The 20,245-nt window shown below is 56.5% G+C and overlaps 3 protein-coding genes across 3 annotated transcripts; 2 read left to right on the forward strand and 1 right to left on the reverse strand.

Annotated features, from left to right (window-relative positions):
* Nucleotides 1-104: 104 nt before the first annotated feature.
* Nucleotides 105-3,169, reverse strand: NDUFB10 (NADH:ubiquinone oxidoreductase subunit B10). The gene is made up of 4 exons (XM_075528266.1): nucleotides 2,934-3,169; nucleotides 1,235-1,373; nucleotides 474-613; nucleotides 105-282 (listed from the first exon to the last, which is right to left on the reverse strand). Exons 1-4 carry the CDS (start codon nucleotides 3,079-3,081, stop codon nucleotides 167-169), a joined length of 543 nt encoding a protein of 180 aa, XP_075384381.1. The 5' UTR covers nucleotides 3,082-3,169; the 3' UTR covers nucleotides 105-166.
* Nucleotides 3,080-14,657, forward strand: RPL3L (ribosomal protein L3 like). The gene is made up of 11 exons (XM_075528083.1): nucleotides 3,080-3,261; nucleotides 7,882-8,041; nucleotides 8,333-8,525; nucleotides 9,557-9,725; nucleotides 10,746-10,881; nucleotides 12,920-13,106; nucleotides 13,190-13,350; nucleotides 13,463-13,564; nucleotides 13,992-14,087; nucleotides 14,254-14,373; nucleotides 14,601-14,657. The coding sequence occupies exons 1-11, from the start codon at nucleotides 3,080-3,082 to the stop codon at nucleotides 14,655-14,657; spliced, it is 1,563 nt and encodes a 520-aa protein (XP_075384198.1).
* Nucleotides 14,658-15,297: 640 nt separating this feature from the next.
* On the forward strand, nucleotides 15,298-19,228 carry MSRB1 (methionine sulfoxide reductase B1). The gene is made up of 4 exons (XM_075564489.1): nucleotides 15,298-15,466; nucleotides 16,880-17,028; nucleotides 17,279-17,393; nucleotides 18,446-19,228. Exons 1-4 carry the CDS (start codon nucleotides 15,412-15,414, stop codon nucleotides 18,472-18,474), a joined length of 348 nt encoding a protein of 115 aa, XP_075420604.1. The 5' UTR covers nucleotides 15,298-15,411; the 3' UTR covers nucleotides 18,475-19,228.
* The last annotated feature ends 1,017 nt before the right edge of the window (nucleotides 19,229-20,245 follow it).

Consider the following 20,245-nt stretch of genomic DNA (forward strand, 5'->3'; position numbering starts at 1 on the left):
CCTTTTGTGTGTTGTCTTACTAGTGTGGTCCGGCTGCATCAATGCAAGAAAAAGGCTTTTAGGTTCCGGTACTGGAATGAGGGGTGTTGAAGAACACACAGTAGTAGTGGGGGAGCCAGAACTTTTATTTCAGGACAGTAGTCAAAGTAGGTTTGCAAAGGCTTCCTCAGGCAGCGGCTGCCTCCTGGGCGGCTACCTTGGCTGCCTTCTGCTCAGCCAGCATCCTCTGCTTCTGCTTGGCCAGGCACTTCCGGGCTGAGTAGTGAGCTCCCAGGTCTTGGTCTGGGAAGGGAGACAGGATGTTCAGTGGCCATAGGAGAAATCCTTAGCTAAGCAGGTAAGCCCTGCTCCTAGAAGGCAGCATTTTTGGTGCAAAGCTGCATGTTATTTAGCAAACCTTGTAATCCCATAAGTGACCATTTGAAAGACCCAAGTCTAGCTCCACTGGCTGTAGGGAATGGGGTGGCACTCACAGCGGTCTTGGTAGGCTTTGGACACTTGAGCAAACTGCTCCAACTCCTTGGCACAGTTCTGCACATAGCTCTCGCCCTCCCGCTGCTGGCAGGCCTTCATCCTTGCTTGCACGATGTTGGCGATCTCCTGGTCGACTTTGCTGGGAAAGATAACACGCAGGGCAGCTCAAAAACCACTCAATAGCACCAAGGAAAGAGACCCCAAAGCACTGCCCACAGTAAAGTGCAAGTCAGTGACCCAGTTGGACAGACCTGTTCTACGGGGTTCCCATGGCTGTAAAGTCGGACATTTCAAAATGTTGGTGGAATGGAATAGATCTATTAAGAGCAGAATTGTAGATAGGTGTCCTGGTGGCTTGGTGTGTAGTGCATTGGGCTGCTAACAAAAGTCCACAGTCCAAAACCACCAGCTACCCCTAGGGAGGAAGATCAGCTTTCCTACAACTAAAGATTCCCAGTCTTAGAACCCACAGGCCCAGTTCCACTCTGCCCTACAGGGTCGCTATGAGTCAGAACCAGCTTGATCTCAGACAGCAGCATTTACCAAGCCCCGAGTGAGGCGGCATCTGTGATGTCCATGAAGGAGATGACACCAAACAAGTATGAATTGCGGAGTGGAAAATGATCTGAACATCCACCCAACTTTCTTACAGTTATAATACCCCTCCACCTTGCCCAGGCAAGGCATTCCTGCCAGCGGGGGCCCCAGGAAAATCCAGCTAGCCACACTGCTGCCACCCAGCAGACACCAGGGTACCTACTAGTCCCTCCGCCACTGCATCTCAGCTTCAAACATGCACAGGACATCATTTTCCTGGCACTCAGTGATGTCGGGCACACGGCGGAACTGCCGGTGGTAGTAGTAGGTCTTGTTCTTGGCCTGCTGCTCCTCGATGAAGTCTGCAGAGAGAGGCAGGAAACGGGCACATGGACTCAGCAGGGACGTGCAGGGAGACAGTCCCTGAAAGGACTGGGGGGCCGCAGCTAGATCACCACGCACTGCAACCCCCAGCCAGCAAGTGGCTCGGTCCCAATTACCTTGGGTGGCAAGTCCTGTCTCCCTACACGAGAGGCCTTTAAGACGTCTGTGGGGAAAGCCCTTTTAACCCCCTTTCCCCATGAACACTGAGAAGCTCACTTATGCACAGGATCCAGATCTATAGACAGCTGGGGAGAGAGCAGGGACTGGAACCCAGACCGGTGGCCTGCTCCCTCGGGCCCCAGGGGCCACCAGCTTGAGCTCGGGGCCTGCTTGGCCACAGCTTCCCCCATCAGAACAAGAGTAATGAGTTGGAGAACCTGGCCTTGAAAATGCTTTCTAGGACAGCCCTGGGCCCACCCTCACACCATGCCCCACAGTGGCACAGGCTCAGTGAGAAAGCAAGGCGAGCATGGCGAGGGCGCTCCGGGCAGGGCAGTGTTTCACTATGCCACACTACACCCAGGGTCGCTATGAGCTGACTCGATGGCACCGGAAGAGGAAGAGGTGCCTGCCCACTCCTCGTGCTGTCCCCTAGGCAGGACGACACACTGACAATGAACAAATGGCCTGACAGGTGACAAAGGAGGGAGGGTGAACGAGGGACCCTCGCTGAACATCCTGTTATGTGGGCAGGGAATGGTGGCCCAAAGTGGGCCCACGACCACCTTGAAGGTGGGCAGCCAGCTAGCAGGTGCCCCATACTCTGTTGTGGACCACCCACCCAACAGGCTTGCCCCAAACTCCACACGTCCAGGACACAGACGATTCGGAGCCACAAACTCAGTGTTTGAAGAAAGTTGGAGGAGGAATTTCTGGGGTCAGGACTGCAGGGGTGAGTCCTGGGGACATCAGACAGTAAGAAGAATCTGAGGGGCAAAGCCCTGGGGTACAGTGAGGCTGGGCATGGACAGGGTGCAGCGGAGACCCCTGACAGGCCAGGCATGTCAAAGGACAGAAGGGAGAGAGTACAAGTGAAGGTTGGGGTGCAGCAGGAGGGCCGAGGGAAGGTCTCAGAGTGCAATAGGGAGGGGTCCACATGAGGTCAGTGAAGGGGTCATGTAAGGGCTTGGGCGTACGTTAGGGAAAAGGCCAAATGAAGTCTGGGGTGCAGTGGGGTGTGTGTCTGTGTGAAATCAAGGGCGCAGCAGGGGTCTTTGTGGTCAGGCGTACACTGGGTTCATGTGAGTTCGGGGTGCCTGAGGGCGCAGTAGGGGGTCTATTCCATGTGAAGGGGTGCAGTAGCGAAGTCCGAATGAAATCCGGGGTCCAGGGGGCATCCTCATGAAATCAGGGACTGAGGATTGGGGGCAGCGTGAGATCCGGGAGTGCAGTGGGGTCATGTGAATTCTGGGGTACGGGGCGGAGGATCCTAGTGAGGCCGCGCAAGACCCGTGCTTCTCCGGGGAGGGGCGTCAAGGGCATAGTCCGGGCGGCGAGGCCGGGGTGCGCCATGGCCCGGGGCCGTCTGGGAGTCGTACCTCTCACGAGGGTCACGGGCCGGTCCACGAGGAGTTCGAAGGCCTTGGTCACGTAGGTGATGGGGTTGGGCAGCGAGGTCTGCGGGGAGGGCGCCGGCGTGCGGCGTGGGGGTTCGGGGTACACGTCCTTGTCCCAGCTGTCCGGCATGGCTGCGGCGGGGCGCAGGTTCCACTCCCGGGTCTCAGGCTTACTCCCGCGGCCTACTTCGCCCGCTGCGAAGGACGCCGGGCCGGACGCGCCTGCGCGTCGGCGGGCGGCGGCGCGGGGCACCACGGGACCTGTAGTTCTTGAGCCCTACGCGCCTCGCCGCGCGTGCGCCGCCGTGTGGTTGCTTGGCGCCGCTGCACCGCGCCTCCTCCCAAAGCCTATGTTCTGGGCGCTCCTCTGGGCACAGAGGGCACTTTACCCCAGAAATGATTCCGTCAGTGGCAGAATCGGGCTGTGACCCTTCAGAAGTAGATCGCCAGGACTTTCTTCTGGGGTGCCGCAGGGCGAACTTGAACCCTGTTTAGAGCTGAGTGTGCTAACCGTTTGCTAGCACCCAGGGACCCAGGGACAGGAGGGTGCTAATCACCCAGGGACTGGGCGGAACCCTGCCTATATGGTGAACATGCTAGTGGGGCAGACACGAGCAATAAGTCAACGCGCAACAGGCAGAGCGAAATCCCTACTCCTCCACTAAGCCCTCCTGGATGTCCTACTCCAAGCCCCAGGGACGTAATGGTAACAAGTTGGCTGGAGATGTCGAAAAGTCACCAGTTCAAAACTGCTAGCTGCTCCTCTGGAGAAAGACCGGGTTTTCTACTCCAGTGAAGAGTTACAGTCTCTAAACCCACCGAGGCAGTTCTACCCTGTCTTTTTTAAAAAAAAAACACAATATTTTTTATTGACATCACTTACTCAGTCTAATATATCCATTCACATACAGTTCTGTAGTTCAATCCCATTGAGTGGAGTTTTACAATCATCTATTCTACCAACACCCCTTTCCCCTCATCGCCCCCCTTACTTCTCGCACCCTCAGGGAACCATTACTCCTGTCACTGACTGAGGGCTCATCTATCTTGACTACCACGCACCAAGCAATCTTAAATATACAAATGAGCAAATGCAAATCGAACATGATTAGTGAGGTATAACACATAAGGGGAAGAAATCTTAAAGGACTACAGGATAGTTGTGTTGTTCATCACTGTGGCCCTTCTGGGAAGGACTGTCCCATTGTCTTGACGTGTCTTTTTTTCCTCCCTTTTAAAAATAATTTTCACTGGGGGAGTGCAACGGAACAGCAAGGGAATGGAGTGAGTGGCAAGGTCCCCAGGGAATGCTGAAGGTGGACTTTGGGGCCAGGGCATGATGCCCCAACAGACTGGACCGGAAAACACTCCTAAAGGCCAACAAATGATCCTTGAACTAACTAAAAAAAAATCATTTTATTGGTGGCTTGTACAACTCTTATCACAATCCTTACATCCATCCATTGTGTCAAGCACATTTGTACATGTGTTGCCATCATCATTCTCAAAACATTTTTTTTCCTTCTTGAACCCTTGGTATCAGTTCACTTTCCCCCCTCCCTTCCTTGTCTTGTTCACTCTTATAGGGTCTCTACGAGTTGGCATTGACTTGATGACAGTGTGTTTGCTTATATTTTTCTGCTGTGGCCTACTCCAGAGCCCTGGTGGTGTGGTGATCATGATTCAGTTCAGGCTGAACCACAGTTTGAAACCACCAGCCCCTTGAGCAGAGAAAGATGACTCCCATAAAGATCCGGTTTCAGACATCCACAGGGACAGCTCTCCCTGTCCCATGGCGTCACTGCATGACTGTGACTTGAGTTAGAATCCACTCGACAGCAGTAAAAGTGAGTAGGGCCCATGCCTGGGAGAGAGACTTTCTGCTCCTACAAAGCTTTACTGACAGCCCTACAGGCCTACTCTGCCCTGTAGTCCTACCCTGCCCTGTAGGGTCACTCTGACTTAGAATGGACTCAATGGCCCTGAGTGCTTTCAAAACAAAACAAAACATATTGTTGAAGATGAGGTGGGTCAGAGCGAAGACCCCAAACTCATCTGTAGACAATGGGACATCCCTTCATAGAAGGGTCACAAGGAAGGGATGAGTCAATCAGGGTTCAGGACAGCACTGATGAGACACACACTATTCCTCTGGTTCCTTGAGGCTTCCTCACCCCCCACTATCATGACCCAGTCCTGCTTGTTATGGTGGGCTAGACAGGGGAGCGTGTGCACAAGAACAGATAAGAGATAAGAGCTCACAACACATGGAATCCAGGAACAGGAATGGGAGTATCGATACCAGGAGGGCAGGAGGAAGGTGGGGAGAGGAGGAGAGGAAGGGGAAACCAATTGCAATGATCAACACATAACCCCCCTACACACACACACAACACAGGACAAACAACTGTAAAGTTTCCCCTGAGCTACATACAATAAAAAATAAAAAAGTAGACTTATACCAAATTTGGGGGAGAGAAGACCAAATCACTGTATTAAAACTTAAATTCTGAGCACGACCGTGTTCAAAGTACACTTGGATAAGCCTCTGCTGAACTCCTTCTTACCAGGACAGTCTGCGTCTGTGTCGGAATTGACTTGGTGGCAGCGAGCTGAGTGATTTTTGTTTTGCTTTCCTGATTCTCACTGTCATTGACAGAGGGCTGAGAAGAGTTAGCCTATGGAGAATCAAAAGACTAGAAATAAAATATAGTGTAAGATTTCGCTTTTAAAAAAAAATCCACCAGGTCACAGACACCACCCTTGCTGTAAAAATCCCTGTTAAGCTCGCATAGCAGGGATGTCCTGACTGCGGAAGGAGTGAGCAATCGGGCATAAAGCATCAGAGAGGGCGGTGGCTTAAGGGCCCCTGGAGAAATGTAAGTGTCGATAATTTCCTAATGATCACTGCAAAGCCTGCCTCCTCGGGGAATCAATTGTATCCTGTGACAGTGTACAAGCCTGCCAATCTCTCCCTGAATTCCTAGTACAAACCTGCTCCTTGTGTATTCACTTGCTGGGCCAGGACCGAACCCGGAAACAGCTCAGAGGAGAACCCTGGCCACTCCCCTCCTGCAGGTGCTGGCAGGAGTAAACTTATGAGTTTTTCAAATCAACCTGGCTCTCCAAGGACCCGCTGTAACCAGCAACACCATGAGTTAACTCCTGCTCTTACGGATCCTACAGGGCGCGGTAGAATTGTCCCTGTGCATTTCTGACCCCGTAACTCTTTACTGAGGTAGAAAGCCTCTTCTTTCTCCCTGGTGGCTACTAGTTCTGAACAGCTGACTTTGAGGTTAGCAGCTCAGTGGGTAACCCACTGCCCCACCAGGGCTCTTGTCCCTTCTCACTGGGGATGTGAATAGTCGGTCAGGCCTTCAGGCAGGATACATTGGAAAGGGATGGCCGCCCCTCTCCGGCCAGCCCTGGGAGGGGCAGTGTCCCTTAGAGACTTGCCTGGGTGTGTCCTGGATAGTCAGTTCTGGGGTCACAGGGTCTTGAATCAAGCACTGTGAAACTGAAGGCCCTGAACCAACCTTTAACCTCTTTTATCTAACACAGTGGTTCTCAACCTTCCTAATACCACGGCCCTTTCAGACAGCTCCTCGTGTGGTGGTGACTCCCAACCATAAAATTATTTTCATTGCTATTTCATCACTGTCATTTTGCTACTGTTATGTTCATCATGCAGATATCTGATAGGCAGGATGTCTTTTCATTGTTTCAAATTGAACATAAATAAAGCATAGTGATGAATCACTGTTAGTCTGGGTACTTTAGAGAAACAAATCCACAGAAACTCATATGTATAAAAGAGAGTTTTATATAAAGGGTAAGTGCACATCAAGAAAACATCCCAATCCAGTGCTGCCCAAGCCCACAAGTCCAACATTAACCCATATGTCTGACACCAATCCACAAAGTCCTCCTCCATCTCTCAAAACACACACTATGATGCCGATTGCAGGAGGAAAGCTGAGTCAGTGAACGTGTCAGCATCTCAGAGCTGGCAGGGGTCTCCACACGGCTGCTCCAGCACCCAGGGCTGCATCGGGGTAGGCCCATGTGGCTTCTCCTCAGGGATGTCTTGCAGGAAGTCAGCCTTGCCAGCTGAAGCAGGAAACTGGCTAAGGAAGCTGCACCCTGGTCCAACCATCACATAGCAAGAGAGAGACCCGAGAACTAGAAAGGTGAGGCTCACTGAGCCATTTATCCCTCTGCCCTTCAATTCACCTCACATGTATTTATTGGCCAGGTTGGCAGCATAACCTAACAACCTCAGGGGTCCTATCTGCATGTGGGTAGACTCGCTTGGAGATGGATAGAGAAGTGGTGTCTCAGTTCCTGAGATCATAGGAAAATGTTTTCCGATGGTTTAGGCGACCTCTGTGAAAGGGTCATTTGACCCCAAAGGGGTCACAACCTGAGGTATGTGTCCCAGTCACGGTCCCATTCCTGCTCCCGCAATCCAGCCTGAAGCTGAGTATTGATCTGCCAACTATCCTCAGTTTCCGAGTTCCATTTGTATCCCGTGCTTTCCTTAAGCCGCGCCATGATGAGCGGTGTTAGCCGTCTCCCCGCCTGGATAATGTGCCTTTGTCTTTGTCCTCCTTACATGTTTGAGCTCCAGAGCCTCTTTTGTACCCTAAAACACCACTACAAAACAAACCAACCAAGGTTTGGGGCCACCAACCATGGCAGAATGGAACGAGATGGTCGAGTCAGACCTCCTCCGTAGCCCCCAGGCAGGACCCCTGGCCTCCTGGTCGGCAAACTCAACCAAGGGCCTTCAGAGAGGTGCCCATCCAAAGGGTACCCTCCAAAGGGGGCCTCGGCCTTCACCTGGCTAAGTTGGTCCCACAGGGCAGACAGCAGAGTGACATGGATCTGTCCCAGGGCCACCTATCCAGCCACCCCCGCTCTGGCCCAGGCTGCCCCTGGCACCAGAGCCCACGCCTGCCACGGGAGATGACCAAGCTTCCTGCCAGGAACTAAATCTGGGACCTGGCGACTGTGTCCTGATCCTGCCACTCTACCTCGAGCGCCTGGCAGGGAGGCCCCCTCCTGGACCTGGGAGGACAGCAGCCATGGTCAGTAGGGCCCCCAGGTCGGCGGGCTGGACTCCAGGTGTCCTCAGGGACCGACTGTGAGGGGTGGGTGACTGGAAGGGCAGCCAGAGGCCAGCGAGCAGCTGCTGGGCCTCAGAGGCCAGGAGATGGACCGAGGGCAGTGGCCGAAGGAGAATAGGCGCCTGGCCAGTCCTGAAGACCCCCAGACAAGGCAATGAGGGCATCCTGGGGCCTCAGCCCTCCGGGTCTGGGCTCTGGGGCCACCTGCAGGGAGACCCCAGCATTGACCTCTCTCCCCTCTGGCCCTCACAGTCCCACAGGAAGTTCTCCGCCCCTCGGCATGGGCACCTGGGCTTTCTGCCCCATAAACGGAGCCGGCGGCATCGGGGCAAGGTGAAGACGTGGCCTCGGGACGACCCCAGCAAGCCTGTGCACCTCACGGCCTTCCTGGGCTACAAGGCAGGCATGACCCACACGCTGCGCGACGTCCACCGGCCAGGACTCAGTGCGTCATGTCCCAGGGGCAGGGTGGGTTAGTGGAGAGGGACAGTCCCTGCCCGAGAACATGACGGCAGGGACTAGGTGTGACTGTGACTGATAGGGTCTGAACTCCCACCGGGGCTTGCTGTGAGTCAGACTCGCCTGGCAGCGGTGGGTCCTTGACCTTTTAGAGAGCAACACCCCACCCCCCAGGTCTGAGGGGAAATTGAGCTCTCCAAGTGAGAACCAGCGTCACCCTGAGTGGGCGCCCTGGGTAGGGGGTGGGCGGGGAGGTCAGCAGGGGACTTCTGGGGGTAAGGGTGACCAGAACTTTGGCTCAATCCTCACCTCCCCATGGGTCTCCGAAGACTACATCCACCCATCCATTCCCCCAGTCCAGTGGGGGAGGACCCAGAGGGGCAAGGTAAGAATAGGCCCATTTGTGCTTACTTACCAAGCTGTAGTCAAGGCTCCCACGTTTTCCGCCACACTGCACAGTCGCGTAGGGAGCGCTGGTGGTTGTGCGTCGGGCTGCTAACTGCAAGGTCAAGGGTTCGAAGCCTCCAGGTGCTCAGAGGGAGACAAAGCTTGACACTCCTGTAAGTTCCAGCCTGGCAAACCCACCTGGGTAGTTCTGCCCTGTCCTACAGGGTCCTTATTGGATGGCAGTGAGTTTAGGAAGCAAGCCACAGGGAGCCCACATCTACTTCCCTGTCTTCCTGGGCCTTCGGTGCCCGTCAAAACCAAATAGCTCATTGTCACCCAGTCGATGTCGACTCACAACGACCCTACAGAACAGGGAAGAATTACCCTTGAGTTCCCAAGACTATCGCTTCTCGGCCTTTTGGCTAAGATCAAGTGTAGAGTTCCCAAGACTGTAGCTCTCCTTCTCCCTTGGAGCTGCTGGTGGTTTCGAACTGCCGAGCTTAGGGATCACACAGCCCAAGTGGGCACCTTTCAGCATCTGCCAGGGATTTGGAGAGACAGTAAGGACAGTGGGCTGGTGCCTGCCCGCCACTGGGGCTCTCCGACCTGGCTGTCTCTGGTCTCACGCAGAAATCTCCAAGCGGGAGGAGGTGGAAGCAGTTACCATCGTGGAGACCCCACCCCTGGTGGTGGTGGGCGTGGTGGGCTACGTGGCCACACCCCGGGGCCTCCGGAGCTTCAAGACCATCTTCGCAGAGCACCTGAGTGATGAGTGTCGCCGGCGCTTCTACAAGGACTGGTGAGGGTCATCTCCACCCCCTTCCCCGAGACGGCAGGGGTGTGCCCGCGTGTGCACGCACACGTGTGTGTACTGCATGTGTGTGCACTCGCTGCCCGCTGCCCTCAATAAGACCCACAAGGAAGGCAAGATAGAAAGTAAATATTGTCAGGGTTAGCCCCATATGTCCAGGCAGCCAGGGGGAAAGATGAAAATGGACCAGTGACAAGCTGCGTCTTTAGAAGTCACAGGGACTCACAGTACGGAATAGATCTGCTTCATACGAGTTTCTGAGGCGGCCTCATCTTTTCTCCAGTGGAGCGACTGGGGGGTTCGAACCGCTGGACTTGTGGTTAGCAGTTCAACAGCTAACTCACGGTGCCACCGGCATGCCTTGTATCATCCAAGAGGTTGAGACAGGTGTCAGAACTCCACTCTACCATGCCACTTGGTCTGTCCAGGGAAGCCCCGCCCGCCTGGTGCAAGCACCTGCCGTTCCCCGCACGAGGCACCCTCCCTCCTCAGGCGCCATCTAGTCCCAGTCCCGACTGCGAGCTTGGGCTCTGGAGTCAGACCAGGGACAAGCCACACTAGCATTGCATAAATGGGACCCCCATAAATGGGACCTCTATGAAAGCATGGGGGCTCTGTGCAGGCAGAGGCTCAGGAAAGGCCCACCATCCCCTCGTTGACCCTCGTCCAGAGCTGGACCTTCTCTGAGCCTTGGTCCCTTTGTCTGCCACGGGGACAATTGTTCCCACCTTCTAGACTTCCGCGCACACAATGTGCTGTCTAAACCACAGTGCTGGGTTGTGGGGTTGGTCCCCCGGTGCTGGGGTCCCCTTCGAGCCTCATGTTTACTCTCAGGCTCTGGGAGGACATGGAGGAAGGAGGGTGTCCACCTGACAGAGGAGAGGAGGGGGCTTCCCAGGGAGAGAGGCGAGAGAGAGCCCATCCCGGCATTTCATGTCCCAAGCCACCTCCTGGTTGGCTGTGGGACAGGGCCTGGCAGCCCTGAGTGCCCTCCCATGTGTGGCACAGGCACAAAAGCAAGAAGAAAGCCTTCACCAAGGCCTGCAAGAGGTGGCGGGACGCCGATGGCAAGAAGCAGCTCCAGAAAGACTTTGCTGCCATGAAGAAGTACTGCAAGGTCATTCGTGTCATCGTCCACACTCAGGTCCGCCCCTGGCCCCGGCCCCGCCCCGTCCAGCCTGTCCACCCCCACCCCCACCCTGCTTCCAGGGGCCCTGGAAAATGTCAGCCTAAAAATACCCACGCCTCAGGCACGGCTCCTGCCCAATGGGTGTGCGGGTCACCTCGCTGGCTGCTTCAGGCCCGGACTGGAGGGACCAAGGGCCCTGCCTGGCAGTCAGCTCCACCATGCCCTGAGAGGCCTGAGTCTCCCACTAACAGTCTAGTGTGCAACATGGACCCCCTCCTGTGGGTGCAAGTATATATGTGCGTGGACGTTTTGTACCTGGGCTCTGGCTCTGTGTGGGAGGACAGGTAACCCACAACCCCCCCACCTCCCACCCACAGACTACTTCTGGACCATTCCTTGAGCATCTTTTCTGGAGACTTTTCTTCTTCCTAGGCCCCAGGACAGTGAGCCCCTTCCCTATGCTAGAGCCTGCTAGGTCCCCAGGGGCACACCTCGCTCCCGATTCCCTAAGCCCTTCCAGATCCTGGCTGACGCGTGCTGGGTCAATGTCCCTTTCCTTCGCTGGACCTGAGTTCCCGGGGGGGGGGGGGCGAGTCCATTGGGGTGGGTGGGGGGTGTTGGGCAGAGTCTGGTGTGCGGTAAATGCCATCAAGTCATTTCTGCTGCATGGGAACCTTACAGGACAGGGTCAAATGCCCCTGTGGGTTTCTGAGACTGTTACTCTTCACCGGAGTAGAAAGCCTCCTTTTTTTTTTAACCGAAGGTGGTTGTTGGTTTCGAGCTCCTGACGTTTAGTCAGCAGGCGAATGTGTAATCCACTGTGCCACTCCAGCCCACTGCCGCCGAGCCCATTCTGCCTCACACCGGCCCGACAGGACGGGACAGAAGTGCCCCCGTGGGTTCCCGAGAGGGTAGCTCTTTGCAGGAGGCGGATGCCCCCTTTTTCTCCTGCAGAGCGGCTGGCGGTTTTGAACTGCTGACCTTTGTGCTTAGCAGCTCAACGTGGAACCACTCCCAAACCCAGAACACCCACTGCCATTGATTCGACCGGGCTGAACTGGCCCTGTGGGTTTCTGAGACTCACTCTTTACAGGAGTAGACAGTTTGGTCTTTTTCCCACTGAGCCGCTGATGGTGGTGGTTTTGAACTGCTGACCCTGGATCAGCACCCCAACCTGTAACCTTTAAAAAAATCATTTTATTGGGGGCTCTTACAGCCCTTAGCACCATCCCTACATCCATCCATTGTGTCGAGCACATTTGTACGTATGTTGCCATCATCATCTTCAAAACATTTTCTTCCTACTTGAGCCCTTGTGTGTAACCATTTCACACCAGGGCTGAGCGCCAAGCTGTGAGCTGTCTGGGCTTCCAAACGGCCTGTGCCAGAGATGTTGGGTTTTGTTGTTGTTTGTTTAAAAGGCACTAGGTCCTGTCATATCTGGGCCTGCCTGGCTTCTTCTGTGGCTCCCTAGCCCAGCTCAGCCCAACCTCTGGTCACTTCTGATCCCATTCTGACCCATGCTTCCTGGCCCATCACCTCCCAGGTCTCCCCTGCCTCAGGCTCTCTCCTCGTGCCCCAAACTTCTTAAGATCTTCACCCAGGAGCTTCTGGGTATAGCTGTCACCTTCACAGAGAGCCCCCAACCCATGACTACCCATTCTGAAGTAATGTTTCTGAGGGGGTATTTGATCTCCAATTGGCCCTTGATTGGAGGGTGGTCCAGGAGGTCTGGGGCCTGTCTATCTCCTTCCCTGGCACACCCCCAGGGCCTCACACTTTTCGAGCGAAAATGCAGGGGTGGCTCTGTAGAGTCCACAGGGGACATGGTGTGTGACCCACAGGGCCCCAGCTGGCTGTGCTGCTTGCTAATGGTGGTGGGACTACAGGGACCCACTTGGCCCTGCTGAGTCTGCTGTTGGTGTGGCTGACTGGTGGGTACCCAGCCGGCCATACTATGTCTGATGATGGGGAAGGGTGACCCATGACCCACAGGGACACAGCTGGCCCGTGTCTGCTGATGGGGTGTGATTTGCTCTGCCCTGACTCCCAGATGAAGCTGCTGCCCTTTCGGCAGAAGAAGGCCCACATCATGGAGATCCAGCTGAACGGGGGCACGGTGGCCGAGAAGGTGGCCTGGGCCCAGGCCCGGCTGGAGAAGCAGGTGCCTGTGCACAGCGTGTTCAGCCAGAGTGAGGTCATTGATGTCATTGCCGTCACCAAGGGCCGAGGCGTCAAAGGTATCTTGGGGGATGGGGGGGGGGGGCTGGTGACTCCAGGCCAGGAAGGCGGCTCCTTCCTCTCTCCCTCCCTCCTTCCCCAGGGGTGACAAGTCGCTGGCACACCAAGAAGCTGCCCAGAAAGACGCACAAGGGGCTGCGCAAGGTGGCCTGCATCGGCGCCTGGCACCCTGCCCGCGTGGGCTGCTCCATCGCCCGTGCTGGCCAGAAGGGTTACCACCACCGCACGGAGCTCAACAAGAAGGTGGGCAGGAGTCCAGGCTCTGCCCGCCCTTCTGCCCCGCCGTGACTCAGCCCCAGCACAGGTGGCCCAAGGTGTGGGCATGCTGTTACCCAACGTGGCTTTCTCCCGGCAGATCTACCGCATTGGCCGCGGGCCACACATGGAGGAAGGGAAACTGGTCAAGAACAACGCATCCACCAGCTACGATGTGACGGACAAGTCCATCACACCGCTGGTGAGGGAGGGGGTCTGGTGTGGTGGAACTGGCCAGAGGGCTGGGCGGGGCTTGTGGTGAAGCATTTCTCTGAGCTCTGTGTGTGTGTGTTTGAGGGGGGGAATGGGACCCCTGCTACTTCCCAACCCCTTCCACCCTCTGATAGAGACTGTTGCCACTATGACCCCATGCCCAGTATGTACCGGCTGAGCCTCAGTTTCCCCTTCTGCCCAAACAAAAAAAAATCACTACCATCACTATGCCACCAGGACTTGATAAAGATGCTGTGGTAGCATCAGCGACTAGGGAGCCTCCAGAGGGGTCAGCCCCAGACCTGGTGGCCAGGTCCCTCCCAGCACAGCAGTGGTGTGCAGTGGTGTTCCCCCAGTGACCCCCAGGCTGGCAGCCCCTGCCCCAGGGTTGGTCCCTGACCCAGCGTCTCCGGCAGGGCGGCTTTCCCCACTACGGCGAGGTCAACAACGACTTTGTCATGCTCAAGGGCTGCATCGCTGGCACCAAGAAGAGGGTCATCACGCTGAGGAAGGTGGGCTGGGATCTCGGGGACTACAGCAGGGAAGGCAGTGGCAGAAAGGGGAGGTTCTGATAGGACCTGGGTGAAACATCTGGGGAGGGGGAACTGTGGGAACAAGGACATGACCTGGGGGAAGGGTGACTGGGCCTCAAGGATCCCCTCTTTCCTGGACCCCCAGTCCCTCCGGGTCCCCCACAGCCGCCGGGCCCTGGAGAGCATCGAGCTCAAGTTCATCGACACCACATCCAAGTTTGGCCATGGCTGCTTCCAGACTGCCCAGGAGAAGAGGGCCTTCATGGTGAGGCAGCCTGCGGTCTCCTCCCCGTCCCTCTGCCCCTGTTGGGGGTAGGCCTCCTGCACTCATTTGCAGAGGGGGGCCCAGCCCTGGCCACTGATCCTTGTTGACAGACAAGGAAGGGGTGGGAGGGGACAGCCAGGTCCACCCTGGTAGAACTTGGTGGCTGGCTGGGACCTGTATACTCAGGCAGACCCCATGACAAACGGCCCTCCTGTCCCCGACCCCAGGGCCCCCAGAAGAAGGATCTTCAGATGGAAAACCCTGAGACTTCCGGAGAGCTGTAGGCGATGTCCCCATCAGCCCCTCCTGTCTAATAAAGCTTGGTGGCAACGCATGCTTCAGTGTCCTATGGAAAGGCCACACTGGACAATGACTGAGGCTCAAGGTTGGGGACAGGCTAAGGGACGTGGCTCTCAGGGGTTGCCAGTGAATGACACCACAAATCCGGGCCTGGCCCCAGAGGCGTCCGTCTGTCCCAACTGCACCCTAGAGCAGCTCAGCTGCGCTCCCTGGCGTTCGCGGGGGGGCGGGGCCTCCGGGAGGCCGGGGCGGGGCCCAGCAAGTGGAATGGAGGCTGTCCTCAGGGGAGGGGCCTCTGGGAGGACGGGGCGGGGCTTCCGGGAGGCAGGGGCGGGGCCCAGCAAGTGGAATGGAGGCTGTCCTCAGGGGGCGGGGCCTCGAAGAAATAACCTAGGAGTGATCTTCAGGAGAAGACGCCATTGGTGGGCGGGGCCTGCTGGCCGACGGGGTAGGACCGGTCTTGGGAGGAGGCGGGGCCTCGAACCGGAACCCGAATGCCGCATGCCTGGGAGCGATTGGTCCTTGGGAGGGGCGGGACTTCGAGAGGCGGGCCTCGGGAATTTTTCTCGGCGTTCCTGGATGTGATTGGTCGCTGGAGTAGGGCGGGGCGCCCAGCTCCGGGGCCGGTGCATAAAAGCAGGTGTGATTGGTCTCGGGACTGGGGTCCGGCTGGGAGCCCCGAGGCCGTGGAGTCGGCCTACTCGGAGTGTGAGAGCTGGACGGGAGCCAGGTGCCACTATGTCTTTCTGCAGCTTCTCCGGGAGCGAGGTTTTCCAGAATCACTTTGAACCCGGTACGGCCTGTAGCCCACTTCCCCCCTCAGTGGGATTAGCGAGGAGGGGGCGTCATTACCCTCCGCAGGTGGAGCCCGGGAGCCCGCAGGTGGGGCTGAGCGGCGGCGGCTGGGATGCAGCGCACGTGGATAAAAAGATCGCGGATGAGGGCAAACCAGGGGTGCCTCCAAGGGAGAGTGGACATTAATTAGTGAGGAGGGCCGCTACACAAAGGACAATGTCTGCCAGGAGGAATGGGAATAGGGGAGGGGGGCAAGATTGGAGTCAGGATTGGGACTTGGGGAGGACGGGGTGCACAGGTGCGGTGAGGGTCCCCTCTGCAGAGACCCTCATGTTATTTACCCTCCAGAGGTTAATAACCTCGCCCTCCCTATCCTCGTCCTGTGACCTAATTCCCTAGTGGTTCGCAGACTATACTATTCCCGCTGAAAAGTCCAGCCGGCCACTCCCCTAGTTGCTCAGATCTGTGACTTGGCCAGTTGGAGTGGACTGTTGGCTCTGCTCCCGGTCTGGCCTCTGTCCTATTGACCAGCCAAGTTTGATCTTTGACACAAGCCGGGGGGAGGGGGCGAAGGGCTGTCTCTCCGCAGAGTTCCAAGCTATTCAAGACTCCACTGCTTGGCTGTGCTTGCCTGGTGATGGACTAATTTGGTAAAAATATGACTGGTAAGACCAGGCCAACCTCCAGAGAGGCAAGAGGTCTGGGGCTGGGCTATGACATGAGTCAGCTGTGGTGCCAGATGTGACAAAGACCACCTGGGCAGGGTCCTGTCCCAAGGCCCTCTGGCCGTGGGGCCTCAGTTGTCCCCACATAGCTCAGCCAAACCAGACACACCACTCCCCGGAAATTACAGCGCTCCGCTATTCTTCCTCTGGAGGTTCTAGGCAAATTTAGCGTGGCATTTCAGATACCCGGAGGGGGCAAGAGGATACCACTTCCTGATTTGGGGCTTTCAACACATTGGCAAGTCACTTTTGCAATTCTTCGCCACGGAATTGACTTTCTGGGGATGGGTGAAGTGGGTCTTTCTCCCTAGCCAGCCCCTCTTCCTGGCTTGATGTCCTAACAGAGTGGGGTGGGGTGGCGGGCAGGGGGAGGTGTCCATACAGCCAGCACATCCTCATGAGGGACCTGTCCTGGGTTTCTTCCTGTTTGCAACAAGGTCAGCCTCAGCTTCCTCATCTGTAATATGGAAATGCAAGCCAGCCTTCTGCCACCAGCTAATGGAGGGCCCCAGGAGCTGGGGGTGCGGGGCATTGGCTGAGAATGAGCCACTGCTGACTCTGTGGGTAGTGGTGGAGAAGGGTCCAAGATCCACTTGGATTGGGGCTGGAGGGAGGTCATCTCCTGGGTTAGCAGGCCGCCCCAGGACCAGAGTCTGAAGTGTCTTGTTTTGCTCCGCCTGCCCCAGGTGTCTACGTGTGTGCCAAGTGCGGCTACGAGCTGTTCTCCAGCTGCTCCAAGTACGAGCACTCGTCGCCGTGGCCAGCCTTCACGGAGACCATCCACGATGACAGCGTGGCCAAGCGGCCCGAGCGCAATCAGCCTGATGCCTTTAAGGTGGGTGCCCCCAACTCTCGAGTCTGAGAGGTTTCTCCACTCTAGGCCTTTGACTGCCTCCCCGGGGGGAATGATTGGGGGACCCCCGGGGCCCTGGTGGGAACACAGGAAATGGACATTGCCCCCAATACTGGGGCCAGGGCCAAAGCTATGTGACCCTGTCAGCAGCTCGCTTGGGGATGGGAGGGCAGGAGGAGCGTTGCCGGTTGACGGCCTCCACGGGTCACAAGCTGAGGTGGTATTTTCGCAGGTGTCCTGCGGTAAATGCGGCCATGGACTTGGCCACGAGTTTCTCAATGATGGCCCCAAGCGGGGGCAGTCCCGCTTCTGAATATTCAGCAGCTCCCTGAAGTTTATCCCTAAAGGTGAGTATGCTGGCCCGCACCTAGGTGATGGGCCAGCTGGCCACTCTGAGGGCCCGGGTTAGGAAGCACAGGGTCCATGTTCAGTGTCTGAGTCTTTCTGCCCATGGTTCCCCTGCGAGGTGGCAGTGAGGCAGGGACCGGCTCCTCTTTCTCCTGGGAAGCAGCAGGTGGGGCAGAACACTGGACCCTAGGGTTAGTAAGCAGTCAAGCACTTAACGGTCGTGCCACCAGGTCTCCTTTAGGGCCAGGACCATGCCTCCCATTCCTGGGTGTCCCCAAGGCTAGATCAAGGTCACCATGCTGTCACAACCTTAAAGAACAGTCCCAAGGCTGTCATCTTTACTAAGCAGACTGCTTATCCTTCTCCAGTGGAGCAGCCGGTGGGTTTGAACCACCGACCTTTGGTTAGCAGCTGAATGCTGAACCACGGCACCATCAAGTTCTTTTCCCATCTCATACCAACCAAGCCCGCTACCTTCGAGTTAATGCTGACTCACATGAACTGTATAGGACTCCTGAGGCTGTAAAAATTTCTTTTGAGGCTGTAAATTTTAATGGGAGCAGGCTGCCTCATCTTTCTCCCTTGGAGCAACTGGTGGGTTCGAACCACAGAGCTTGGGGTTAGCAACCTAACACCTGACCCACCGCGCCCCCCAGGTCCCTGTCCTTATCACATAAACCAAACTGAACCCCAACCGATCACATAGACCCTGCAGGCCTGTCACCCCAGGGCCTTTCCTCAGGCTGTGGTGCTTCCATCCAGACTCAGTTTCCCCCCTCTGTGAAATGGGGTTGTACCTCCCTGCCATGCTGGCTGTGGTTGTGACGTGGTGTGTCTGTGATATCTAGATACCTAGATTTCTGATCCTTTGCTGTTCACTCTGTGTGGAAGAAGAGGTGTGTGGTTCTACAAGTCTCAGAAGACAGAGAGGGATACAGAGACCTCCCCAGGCCGGCCCTCTGGGTCCCTCCAGTCCCTAGGACTGTGGGCTGTGAGGGTGCCCCAGCCCAGGGGAGGGCAGTCTGAATCTGTTTTCTCTCTTCTCTTTCAGACAACAAATCTGCCTCCCAGGGGAAGTAAGCGGGCAGCCCAACCCCAAGTGGCCACAGGCATTGATCACCCTCCCCTCTTAGAACTACAGCCTACTGACTTTCAGTCTGGGAGGGCTGGATGGGGGGCCAATGTTTCCTGACGATCCTACCCCCTGCACCAGGATGGGGCTGAAGGCTGGTTCATCTTGACCTCCGAGGCTCGAGGCTGGGACTCTGGTCTTTAGGGTGTCTGTGTCTTGAAAGACATAACGCCCTTGGCTTCTCTCCTCAGCCTGGTGGCCCCTCCCTGCCTGTCTGGTCTCACCCCTATGAGCCCCAATTCCCAAAGGGGCTCCAGCCCTCACCAGGGCCCGTGCTGACCCCCTAAGTTGTGTGAGCAGATGCAACCTCCACAAGGCCATGTCCCAGCCGGCAGCTCCAGTCAGGTCACTGTATGAATTGCTCTGGTCAAATCCTTCTAGGCTCACCAGGGCACTGATGGTCCGTGACCTGCTGAGGCATGCAGGCCCATGGCACAACCCCCGAGTCCCAGGTCTCCGTCTGTGTGGGAGAGCAGCTACTGGTCCATGGTCTTCCTACCAGTCCCCTGTGTGGCCTGGGAGGTCTTGTCCCACAGTCTGTACCTGCCAAGCCTGCCCCAGGAGAGTATGTCCAGAGCTCCTGGTGGCTGCCTCATCCTCTCCCGCCTCACCCTCTCCAACTTTCTGAATTGATCGCCTGGAAACTAATAAAGGAGACCCAGCATGCTGCCGTGTCCATGACTGGGTCTGTCTGCACCCTTATTTCATCTGCTCCACAGCTGTTGTCTAGCCATCTGCTCTAGGCTGGGTCCTGTGCTCTGGGCTGGGGATACAGTGGCCAGTGTTTTCAAATGTCAGCAGGTTGGTCCAGGTGTTGGGGTTGGGTGGGTTGGGAGGGGCCAGTATGGACCAGAAGCTCCGAGGGACCCTGCTCAGGAAGGACTCTGAATTCCACCCCTGCCTGGTTTCAGCTCCCACCTATGCTGCTTTCCTCCGGCCTCGGGTCCTGTGTGTCCCAAGGCGGCCACCATTCCAGTGGAGCCTGTCTATCATGCACAGTCGTGCCTCAGCCGATACCAGACCAGCCTGGCTTGGATGCGGCCCCTACAGGCACGGACCAGGGGAAAGGACACATTAGCTGGTTGACAGCACTTGAGGCCACCCAGCCTGGAGATGAGGAGTTGCTACCCTTAGCCTGGGACTTCTGAGAAGGATGCGGCTGCAGTCACCCACTGACCTAGCTAGGGAAGGCTTAGTGGGGCTGCTGCAGGCACTTCCACGCCCATCTGACTTAGAACGGCCTTTTTCAGCTCTTCACCCCAAATGAGAAACACCAGTTCTGGGAAGGCCCTGGCCACCTCTAAGTCCAGCCTTGGCAGTTTGAGGGAGAGAGACCTGCTCATCTGTGCCCCTGAAGATTAACTCAGGAAACCCAAACCCACGTTGGGAGTTTTTATGGGAGCACATAAACTCACCCTTTACACCATGAATGAAAGGTTGTGAGATTAGGGATCAAGGGGGTGTCTCCACTGAATGCCTACTCTCATGAAAAATTAGCTGACCAGGCCACCCACCATAAAGGGGTTGGGGGAAAAAATCAGGCACACATTAGACACCTCTGGGGAAAATTCAAGACTGGGCATGCACAGACTAGGGTCACCAGGTGAAAGTCAACCTGGGCGCATATACAACGCTGGTGCCAGTCACATTAAATCACACGTGCCTGAACTCAGCCACAAAGTGATGGGTCAGACACTGGTCGGAGAAGCAATAGCCTGC

The sequence above is a fragment of the Tenrec ecaudatus genome, chromosome 12 (genome assembly GCF_050624435.1).
Source record: "Tenrec ecaudatus isolate mTenEca1 chromosome 12, mTenEca1.hap1, whole genome shotgun sequence".
In the NCBI taxonomy this organism is placed as follows: domain Eukaryota; kingdom Metazoa; phylum Chordata; class Mammalia; order Afrosoricida; family Tenrecidae; genus Tenrec; species Tenrec ecaudatus.

Bases quoted from the DNA above. Each gene is read 5' to 3' on its own strand.
- RPL3L (XM_075528083.1), top strand. From the start codon at position 3,080: ATGGCTGCGGCGGGGCGCAGGTTCCACTCCCGGGTCTCAGGCTTACTC. The intron at 3,262-7,881 runs GTTGCTTGGCGC...GCTCTGGCCCAG, and splicing joins CGCGCGTGCGCCGCCGTGTG to GCTGCCCCTGGCACCAGAGC. The intron at 13,107-13,189 runs GTATCTTGGGGG...CTCCTTCCCCAG, and splicing joins CAAGGGCCGAGGCGTCAAAG to GGGTGACAAGTCGCTGGCAC.
- NDUFB10 (XM_075528266.1), bottom strand. From the start codon at position 3,081: ATGCCGGACAGCTGGGACAAGGACGTGTACCCCGAACCCCCACGCCGC. The intron at 1,374-2,933 runs GTACGACTCCCA...CTCTCTCTGCAG, and splicing joins GCCCGTGACCCTCGTGAGAG to ACTTCATCGAGGAGCAGCAG. The intron at 614-1,234 runs GTAGGTACCCTG...TATCTTTCCCAG, and splicing joins ATGCAGTGGCGGAGGGACTA to CAAAGTCGACCAGGAGATCG.